The following is a 10,735-nucleotide window of genomic DNA, read 5'->3' as shown; positions in this document are numbered from 1 at the left end:
GCCCTGATGCACTGAGCTTTTACAGGTGCTCACCAAGGAGTGTCCATTTACTGTAAACTCAGGTCCATCACTTTTTCATCTTCTAATCAACCAAAGCCTTGCATGCCCTTTTGTGGAATCACATTGAGCCATGTTCACAAAATCGAAACTATGGCTATTAAAACAGATCTAAAGTCCTCAGCTGTAAGCTTATCCTCGGAGGAACAGAATGTTAATGAAATACGTGTACTGCAACAGGAAAATAAGAGACGACTAGAGATGACAATTTTAAATACTTTGGAAGTCAATTTATTTCAATCTCAAACTTTAAGTTCTGGAGAGTATCCAATTTTAAAATGAACAATAGAACTGAATATTTTAAATATCGAAAGGACTTGGTAGAGGTCACCAGACTGTTCGTGCACCTTAACGGATGCGTTCATCCTCATGCTTTGTTTACTATAACCACAAACCCACACAGTGATATCATAATTGTCCATGAACAGACATTTCTATGTCTGTAAATTGAATGAGTGTCATCTGGGCACTGAATATTGATTGAAGGTTAAATCTTCCTTTGTGCTTGAAATGTTTTTCTGTATAATGGTAGCACTCAAAAGGGGTTGAGCAAACAGTTAGCCAACAAACAGACAATTGTTTGGCAATTACTTGAAATGACTCTGGTATTTGTAAGTAGGGGATAAAAGAATATTTTCCTCTGTAGAGTGGCTGGGCATCAGCATTAAAGGCAGGTTGTAACGCCCCGTCATCCAGGGGAAGTTTTGAACCCCTGCTTATTTGCAACAGATAGAATCAACTGAGATGGTTCGGTCATCTGCTCTGAATGCCTCCTGGGTGCCTTTGGAGGTTGGAGGATACCCTGTGCCAGACCCACTCCTCACTGGAGGGACTAAATATCCTTTCTGACCAAGGAAAGTTTTAGGATCCCCAGAATGAGCTGCAGGGAGAGGAGGAAGGCTGGGTTCTCCTCCTGTACCTGATACCCCTATGACCAGTTCTTAAACAGGTGGAAGGCATTAGACAGATGGATCAAAACCCAAAAATGAAGTCTCTAGTTTACTTTTTTTTTCATTTTTGTCACATTGTTTCACAACCAAAGTTTGTTTTTCAAATAATTGTAAAGCATTTTCTTAAAATATGAAAACAAGCAGACTCAAACATCAGTGTATTTTATTGGAATTGGTACACAAAGAGAAGGTTGCACATAACTGTGAATTAGAAAGAAAATGATGCAAGATTTTTAAAACGTTATTAAATTAGATATTTTTTAACCTAACCTGACTTTGAACTTCTTCACATTTTTTTATCTGACCAACCTCATGTTCTCTTTGTTCTTCATGATGTTGTTTGTTCACTAATGTTCTCTTACAAACTTCTGAAACCTTCACAGAACAGGTGATTTATACTCAGGTTAAATTACACACAGACATGTAGTTAGCCTTAAGTTTGAAGTTAATTATAAACACGTTTCAGATATTTATTTATAAAAAAATAAAAAATATATATGTATTGTCCTTTTCCTTTACAGTTCTGACCTATGTTGTGTAGGTTTTTCACATAAAACTCCAATAAATATGCTTTGCACGCTGAAATGTGGGAAAACATCAAGTATGAATACCTTTGCCAGGAACTACAATGGGAAGGAGCTGTGTGCAAACATTTTGTGGCTTGCTACTAAGACATAGACTGTGCATGATTTCTTTTAACTTCCTCTTTAATTTTATTCAAATGTAGAAAATAATGACTTCACAGTCATTGTCCTAAACTGTTTCTCAGACGTCTCACAGTTGTTGACAGTTTCTCTGTTTAACTCACTTTGTCACGATCATTTTGTTCTCGGCAGAAAAACACAATACAAAATGTGTGAATGAAAAAAGTTTTATTTATGAGCTTATATTTCGACAGGTAGAAGCTCAGGTTGACAACAGAAAATAAACTGGCATGCCTGTTTTTGGCCTCAATTTATATAATTTGTTTTGGTTTATTCAACATTTTTTACTACCACATACTTCATTCCCAGAATGTTAAACTGAACTGGGGAGGTTTAGAGCTGGATTAGAAATATCTGAATCAAAGAAAAGACACTTAACAAGTCATTCTAAAAAGTGTATATAATGCCTCTGAGCTATTTCTTTTGTGTTATTTTTCAGTTTTCAAGATGGTTTTGGTGACTTAAAAACATAGAAAACTGAAACCTAACACACTGAAAAGTCCCTGAAAGTCATGAGAATTTGCAACAGCTTTTGCAAAATCAAATTATTACTAATCTGAATTATAAATCAATATCAGTGATGCCTGCAAACTAGAGGGATATGCCACTTGGTTTTATTTACATTTTGCCAAATAATTAAATTAAGATTCTTCCATTTTCTTGTAAAAATGTGTCACATTCCTTCAAATCTGTATAAACAAATTCCCCACATGACAAACGAAGGAAGACGGTTCAGGTTTTCTTAAAGCTTTAAAGTAATCTAGGGACTGAGAGAGCCAGATTGATCTGTAAAACAGAGGAAAAATAGTTATTTGTTATATTAATACTGCAAATTATCATAGAAGATGCTTCTATTTTAATAACATTGGTAAATTTATTTTATGTGAACATTGAAAGAGTTTATGGTAAAAAGCAGTTGACAACTTGCCTGAAAGAACCCAGCCATTAACAACAGAGGAAGAAGAAACACATTAACCTCCAGTTGTTCAGACTCTGTGCAGAAAAAAAATGATTATATTTTATTTAACCTTTAATTAACCAGGAGACTTGGCCATAGAAGCACAGTGTTACAAGTTAAAGACAATATGTTTGACATTAACAAGGTTAATGTCAAACATAAGGTTAAGGTTAATAAAACCCTTATGTGTTCTCTACAATTACTTTGTTATGAAGGGTAAAGGTCAGTGATTCACACAATCTAAACCGGAAAGTGTGGTCTAAGGAGCATATGTAATCTCATCATAGAAATGTAAAAGATGTAGCATGAAAAAGTTTTTCTGACTAACAAATTAAGACCAGACCAATTTTTATCATAAAAACATTCAGCTTTTTTGAATGCTGATCATGAATTCAGAAACAAAGAGTATTATCCAACCAAATACCCCAACATTTCTCAGGATGATGCTCTCTAAATAGAAGGGGTAGAAATTCCAATGTTATCTGAAATAAAAACAACTTTAAGATGTACAGGAAAGCCTGGAGTCCAATAACACCTATAACACACATGCTTCGTGCAACATTTTGCCAAGACAGAATAGATTAAGGACATCAGTCTTGGACAGTTTTATCAAATGCTTTTAAGCTTCTGAACAGAACAAGTTTGAAAATTATTCCTGGCCTTGGAGCATCAGCTGCCAAGCAGACGCAGCAAGTAGGGGTTAAAATACAAAATAAATACAAATGTGTTTTTTACTGCGTGGTCAGTGTGTTGCCCCTACGAAAACGCTGTCATCTGCATTACAGTGCACTTGTGTCCATATTCTTCTGAGTGCCATTTAAAAAATAAAAAATAAAACACGGCCTTGTACTGAGCCTTAGGGGACCCCTTTTAAGAAGAAAACAAGATCCACATTCAAAAACACCAGCCTAAAGACCCCCTTATTCAAATTATTCTTTGTGCGGAGAAAGAGGTAAAACCTCGGAAATAAGAAGCTTACTTGATATTGTGATATGTGTTGTTACATTGCTGTGCAGGTTGGTGAGGTTGTTGAAGGCCAAGCAGGAATATGGACCACTTTGGTCCTCTCTGACATTGAAAAGCTCCAACATTGTTCCTGTTACATTCACAATATTTCCCCTGAAGGTCCACTGAAAATGAGCAGGAGGGTTTGACTCTGTAAAACAGAGCATGCTCAGATTGGACCCAGCAGTGAAGGAAGTTGTGTTCAGTCCATTCACTGTGAGACCCATGTTATCCGGTCCATCTGAGAAAGTGATACAGAGATGAGCATGAAGAATAATATATTCTAAATCAGCAATTTTCAGTGGAAATTGATTGTTTTTCTAGAAATAAAAGCTAACAAATATAAACCAACTCACAGCTTATGGTGAAATTTACTGAATCACTGGTCCCATTACTGATAGGATTAGATACATCACATCTGAAAGGCCCAGAATCATAGCGGCTCACACTGACAATATTAAGAGTGGAGTTTCCATCAGTGAACTGAACTCTGTCACCGGCTGTAACCTCAGAGCTGCCGTTCATCCAGAGGAAGAAAAGAGAAGATCCAGTGGAGACGGAGCACTTGATAAGCCCCGAGGTTTGAAGCTCTATCAGATAACTTTGATTTACATTGAGGGTCACATTGGAAATGGGTTCTATGGAAGCAAAGAGAAAAAATGTCCACAAACATTCTTACTTAGATTCTTAATCTAGATAAAATTTGCAAGGCCATTCAGTGCTTTAAAAGCAAACTGCAAAATGTATCCTGAATTGAACCGGAAGCCAGTGTAGAGATAGAAGGATAAGATATGTTCATTTTACGTAAGTTAGTCAATAAGCGAGCAGCAGAAATTTGTAAACGGGAAAGGGAAGACTGATTGATACCGACATTTAAAGCATTACAGTAATCAAGTCTAGAACTGATCAAGTCTTCTCCAGATTGCTGTGGCTAAGGAATGGCGTTAGACTACTTTAGATAGCGGACGAAGCTGGGAAAAGCATGTTTTCACAACAGAAAGGGTGTCGGGGTGCTGATAGATAAATATCACGAGGCAGAAACATGAATTTCTGTAACCCCCCCTCCCGTACTGACCAATTTGTTGTACTGATTTTTCAGAAACAGAACCAGAAACCTTTTCCAGCGAACAGCAAAACATAAACAAATGATCAGCACTTTTTCACCTGCATCCTCTCTCTATAAAGTAATGAAATACCTGGATGGGCAGTTTATATATACACATTATATATGTGTACACTTATACACTTTTCATTGAAATGATTTTCAAAGGAATTCATTATAGTACGTAAATATATCTCAGCATGTTCTCACCTACAACAGTGAGAGAAACATTGGCGCTCAGCAGGGAGTCGCCGCTGTGCACCTTGTAGACCCCTGAGTCAGTCACAGTGAGACAGCTCAGCGTAAGAGCTCCGGTGGTGACGTTAACAGAAGCCCTGCCAGTGTAACCTGGAAAAACAGCCTGCTGTTCACTGAGCCAGGTGAGAATGAAGGTCTCTCTCACTGCCCAGTTTCCACTTGTCAATGTCACAGGAGGAAACAGCGAAAATGTCACTGAGCTCCCAGCTACTGCTGGATTCATGGAAGGTTGAACTTCCACAGCATCAGAGGACAGAAAACCTACAAAGAATAGAAAATTACCAAAATATCCTGCACCAAAATCTCACTGTCACATTTCTAAATCTTACATTATATGCAAAATGTCCTCGTTATATTAGTACCTTGTGATAAAGTCAGAAGAACAATTGTCAAAGCTCCGCAGGTATTCCTCTCCATTTTTTTCAGTGGTCCAACAAACTGGTTCTTATTTCAGCTTTATCATACCTGTCCACTGTGTGTCCAGCCCCCAACCCATAAACCTGCCACCTCTTGTCTTATCTGCAGGTGGCTCTGGCCATTTTGTGTTACGTCTTGACAAATTTACCAAAGGTGAAAAAATTTTTGTTTGCCATTATGGGTGAAGTTCAGGTAAATGACAAATGATGACAGGAGGCATGTGGGTGATAATGGGCTGTAAAGGGGTCAGACCCGCTGTTAGATAAAGCTTTTTACTTGGATAGTCTTATGTTTGATGGGTTGGTCAATCTTCAAACTGCTGATTTGAGGATGCTCTAAGAAAAAAGACATCTGACACAAACCTTGTTACACAAAAGAGGAATGTTTTTTTTAACCAGGCCCGTATGAAAAAGTACAGATCGATGCTATGGATCTGGAGGGATCTCAGAGTTGAATGCAGATAAATTCCTGCCTCACTTCACACACAGAGCCACAGAGCCTCTTAATTAGCATTCAGACAATACACACACCTTCCCTTATGTGGTATCCCTTAACATGTGGCTATGACTTGGAAATGTGCTCCATGCCCAATGTGGAACACCAGGATTTAGTGGATTGTCACAAAGAATCATGTCTTCTAGGCAGAGTCAAACAGCTGCCTCTAGCTTGGACAAACACTCCCTGTAAGGCTTGACATGGGGCCTCAAAATAAATGTGTTATCACAAAGAATTATGTCTCCAAGGAACAGTCTGAGCACGGGCTGAACTGGCGATAAACCACATGGAAGGAGGAGAACATGTCTGCTCAAAATCTGTATAAACTCTAGAAAACACAATAATTTAATGAAACATGTTGGAATTACTGATGTTTTCTGCAAGTTGGTGTCATGTTGCCCGAATTACTTTTTATTAAAGACTTCCACAATCACCAACTTCAATGTATGTTTGGGGATTTTATCTGATAGACCTGAACAAAGTAGTGCATAATTGTGAAGTTAAAGGAAAAGGATGAACAGTTTTAAATGGTATGTTTAGGGTCGTAATGTTGGAAGGGTAAACCTCTACCCCAGTCTTCTGCAGCATCAAACAGGTCTTCTTTCAGCATTGTGTTGTAGCTCCATCTATCCACGGATACACTATGTCCAGCATCCCTGTCCCACCTGAAGAAAAGCATCCACAATGCATGATGCTGCTGCTGCCATGTTTCTTGCTATGAATGATGTGCAGTATAGGTTTTCCTCCAAGCTTAGCGTTAGCCTATTGGAGTTCAGCACCTTCTTTCACATATTTACTGACCCATGGCTTGGGTCAAACTTTAGACAGGATATATTATGACTTTGTTTCAACAATAGTTATTTTCATTCTACTCATCCATAAAGGAATATTTTATGAAACATAAGACTAATAGTTGTCATTTCAACTGATTCTCTCACCTGAGCTGAAGATCTCTGCAGCTCCTCCTGAGTTACTGTGGGTGTATTAACTACTGATTCGTTTATTTCCCTCATTGCACCACCTGTCACTTTAGGTGGACTGCCATGCGTTGATTTGCAGTTGTGGCACACTCTTTCCATTTTCAGATGATCATTTGAGCAGTGCAATGTTCGAGATTTTGTTTTATAACTTAAGCCTGTTTTAAACTTCTCCACCACTTTATCCCTGACTTATATTATTGTCTTTGGTACTTTTGTTCTCTTACAAACATCTGAGCCCTTTACAGAACAGCTGCATTTTTACTGAGATTTAATTACACACAATACACTATTTACTATTTAGGTAACTTCTAAATAGAGTCGGATGCCCAGGATTTTATTTAGAGGTATCAGAAAAAGAGGGGCAAATTAAGATGGACGCCACACCTTTTACAAATTAACATAACTGTCCAGGCTGTAAACTGCCTGTCCACTGGAGATAGACACCAGGCCCTCAACAACCCCTAAAATCTGAATAAAACCAATTTAAGTTTGTTTCTGGCTTTAAAATTGTAAAACATCAAAGGGTATAAATACTTTTGGTAGACTCTGTATATGTTTAAGGTTACAGTCATACTCCTGAAAGAGTAAACACCTTACATAACACATCATGCTTTTATGGCATTTATACCTTTATACCTTTTATAACTCTGTTTCTGTGTTAGATAAAAATAAATCCTATCATTAGTTCATGTTTTTTAGCAAGTTCTATACAGGCTGAATAAAACACCTATACATATCTAATCCTGCTTACTCTGTGTTCTCAGACTTCTTTTAATCTTAAAGTAGCAGCATAAAGCTCATTTTCTTATCTAATAGTGACAAATGCTGCATAAGTCTGTAAGAAACTGCCATTTCAATAGGTTTCACACCAAGGCTCCTATCTGCATCAGACATTCAGATATGCTCTTTTTTTCAAGCATTACGTCTTAAATAGACGAACAATAGTGTGTTTCACAATAGCATTCAGTGAGCAGGTGGGGCTCTATTGTATCTGTGGTGGAGCAAAGTTCAATATCTGATTGACGTAATGCAAATGACTCATAGAAAGACTGACTGATGTGGAGACAATTTGTATAGCATAAAGGTTAATGTGTGTGCGATGTAAAATGCACATACTTCTTTTTGAAACTTTCGATTCCATTCATCTATTCATTCATTACTTCATGGGAATTTGAAGTCAATTTCACATGACTCCGGATTAAAAAACAGGTGCACACTAGATAAATAACCAAAAAGTCACAGGACACAGAGACAGAGTAAGCTAGAGAGTAGCTTACTGTGTTCATTTTAGCAATAAGATATGTCTTTGACGTGTGGTAGGAAGTCTGAACATTTGCAGAAAACTCAAACAGGCACTGGGAGCACATGCAAAGTGCACACAGGAAAGCAGATCTACTGTGTGGTAACTATAAACCACCGGGCCACTCCTTTTTCAATTAAGTTTTTTGTCATCATTCCTGAGTGTATAAGCACATAGAGATGAGTACACAAGGATTTTCGCGCTAATCTTAACCATCCTCTCTGAAATGATGTTCTGTTTCATTTAACCCTGGTTTGAGCCCGACGGGTTCTATGAATGCTAAATATTACAAAAATGCTACTTATTATTACAGAACTGGTTAAGAGGAATTAAAAAGCACACACGAGCACAAACACGTTTGTCTCGTATGTTTGTGAAGCTTTTCAGCTGACTTATTGTGCTTACCTGCTGATCTCTAATGAAAACATAATGAAACCCTCTTATATTATGTTTTGAATAAGTGCAGCATGCAAATGTCTGTAAATTTGAATGCAGGAGACATTACAAAAATCTACATCAACATGCCATCCAGACCTTGTTCTTTTGATTGTCAACAGTATAATATAATAAATAACCCTAAAAATATATATATATATATTATGTTACTACATAAATAATGCCTGGAAAAATTACATTTCCCAGAAGAACAGCATAGATACCCTGTGATGTCAATTTTGTCAAACGTTTGATATTTTCATAGTTTTACTACAATAAAACAAAAAAATACTCGTACTCGTTGTCTTCCGCTTTATCCGGGACTGGGTCGCTGGGGCAGCAGACTCAGCAGAGACGACCAGACGTCCCTCTCCCCAGACACCTCCTCCAGCTCCTCCGGGGGAGCCCAAGGCGTTCCCAGGCCAGCCGAGAGACATAGTCCCCCCAGCGTGTCCGGGCCGTCCCCTGGGCCTCCTCCCGGTGGGATGTGCCTGGAACACCTCCCGAGGAAGGCTCCAGGAGGCATCCGATATAGACGCCCGAGCCACCTCAACTGGCTCCTCTCGATGTGGAGGAGCAGCGGCTCTACTCCGAGCCCCTCCCAGATGGCCGAGCTCCTCACCCTATCTCTAAGGGAGTGCCCGGCAACCCTACAGAGGAAGCTCATTTCAGCCGCTTGTATCAGCTTGGATCTCGTTCTTTCTGTCATGACCCAAAGTTCATGGCCATAGGTGAGGGTAGGAATGTAGACCGACCAGTAAATTGAGAGCTTCGCTTTTCGGCTCAGCTCTCTCTTCACCACAACGGACAAGCCACCTTTTTCCGGTCGAGAACCATGGCCTTGGCCTTGGAGGAGCTGATCTTCATCCCAGCCGCTTCACACTCGGCTGTGAACCGCCTCAGCGCATGCAGTAGGTCTTGACTAGAGGGGGCCAGCAGGACCACGCTGCAAAAAGAAGAGACGAAATCCACTGGTCCCCAAACCAGACCCCCTCCGGCCCTTGGGTGCACCTAAAAATCCTCTCCATTAAAGTAATGAACAGGACCAGTGACAAAGGGCAGCCCTGCCGGAGTCCAACATGCACCGGGAACAGGTCCGACTTAGTGCCGGCAATGTGAACCAAACTACTGTTCCGCTTGTACAGAGACCAGATGGCCCCAAGTAAAGGGCCCCCGATTCCATACTCCTGGAGCACCCCCCACAGGCCATCACGAGGGACACAGTCAAATGCTTTCTCCAGGTCCACAAAACACATGTGGACCGGTTGGGCAAACTCCCATGAACCCTCAAGTACCCTGTAGAGGGTATAGAGCTGGTCCAGTGTTCCACGGCCGGGACGAAAACCACACTGCTCCTCCTGAAGCTGGGGTTCGACGATCGGCCGGACTCTCCTCTCCAGTACCCTGGCATAGGCCTTACCAGGGAGGCTGAGGAGTGTGACCCTCCTGTAGTTGGAACACACCCTCCGGTCACCCTTCTTATGTAGGGGGACCACCACCCCAGTCTGCCAATCCAAAGGCACTGTCCCTGTCCGCCACGCAATGTTGAAGAGGCGTGTCAACCATGACAGCCCCACAACATCCAAAGACTTGAGGTACTCAGGGCGGACCCCGAAGCCCTGCCACCGCGGAGTTTTTTAACCACCTCGGTGACTTCAGCCCGGGTGATGAAAGAGTCCAACCCTGAGTCCCCAGCCTCTGTTTCCACCAGGGAATGCGTGATGGCAGGATTGAGGAGATCCTCGAAGTACTCCTTCCACCGCCCGATAATGTCCCTGGTCGAGGTCAGCAGCTCCCCACCCCCACTGTAAACAGTGTTGGCGAAGCACTGCTTCCTCCTACTGAGGCACCAGACGGTTTGCCAGAATCGCTTCGGGGCCAACCGGTAGTCCTTCTCCATGGCCTCACCGAACTCCTCCCAGGTCCGGGTTTTTGACTCTGCCACCGCCCGGGCCGCGGCACGCTTGGCCCCACGGTACCTGTCAGCCGCCTCAGGAGTCCCACAAGCCAACCACAGCCAATACGACTTCTTCTTCAGCTTGACAGCGTTCCTTACTGCCGGTGTCCACCACCG

General features: G+C 40.9%; 1 protein-coding gene across 1 annotated transcript; it reads right to left on the bottom strand.

The window, feature by feature from the left end:
• Positions 1 to 1,862: 1,862 nt before the first annotated feature.
• Positions 1,863 to 5,675, bottom strand: LOC124866207 (carcinoembryonic antigen-related cell adhesion molecule 5-like). The gene is made up of 6 exons (XM_047361898.1): positions 5,397 to 5,675; positions 4,987 to 5,295; positions 4,031 to 4,312; positions 3,649 to 3,915; positions 2,640 to 2,704; positions 1,863 to 2,497 (listed from the first exon to the last, which is right to left on the bottom strand). Exons 1-6 carry the CDS (start codon positions 5,449 to 5,451, stop codon positions 2,462 to 2,464), a joined length of 1,014 nt encoding a protein of 337 aa, XP_047217854.1. The 5' UTR covers positions 5,452 to 5,675; the 3' UTR covers positions 1,863 to 2,461.
• Between the last annotated feature and the right edge of the window lie 5,060 nt (positions 5,676 to 10,735).

The sequence above is a fragment of the Girardinichthys multiradiatus genome, chromosome 3 (assembly GCF_021462225.1).
Source record: "Girardinichthys multiradiatus isolate DD_20200921_A chromosome 3, DD_fGirMul_XY1, whole genome shotgun sequence".
NCBI lineage: Eukaryota > Metazoa > Chordata > Actinopteri > Cyprinodontiformes > Goodeidae > Girardinichthys > Girardinichthys multiradiatus.
Note: the sequence above shows the minus strand (reverse complement) of the source record. Positions and strands in the feature narration are given on the sequence as shown.

What these genes read in the sequence shown, in the direction of transcription:
- LOC124866207 (XM_047361898.1), bottom strand. Translation starts at nt 5,451, where the DNA reads ATGGAGAGGAATACCTGCGGAGCTTTGACAATTGTTCTTCTGACTTTA. An exon ending in TCTTCTGACTTTATCACAAG is followed by an intron (nt 5,296 to 5,396) that starts GTACTAATATAA and finishes TATTCTTTGTAG; the next exon opens with GTTTTCTGTCCTCTGATGCT. An exon ending in AGTAAATTTCACCATAAGCT is followed by an intron (nt 3,916 to 4,030) that starts GTGAGTTGGTTT and finishes TCACTTTCTCAG; the next exon opens with ATGGACCGGATAACATGGGT.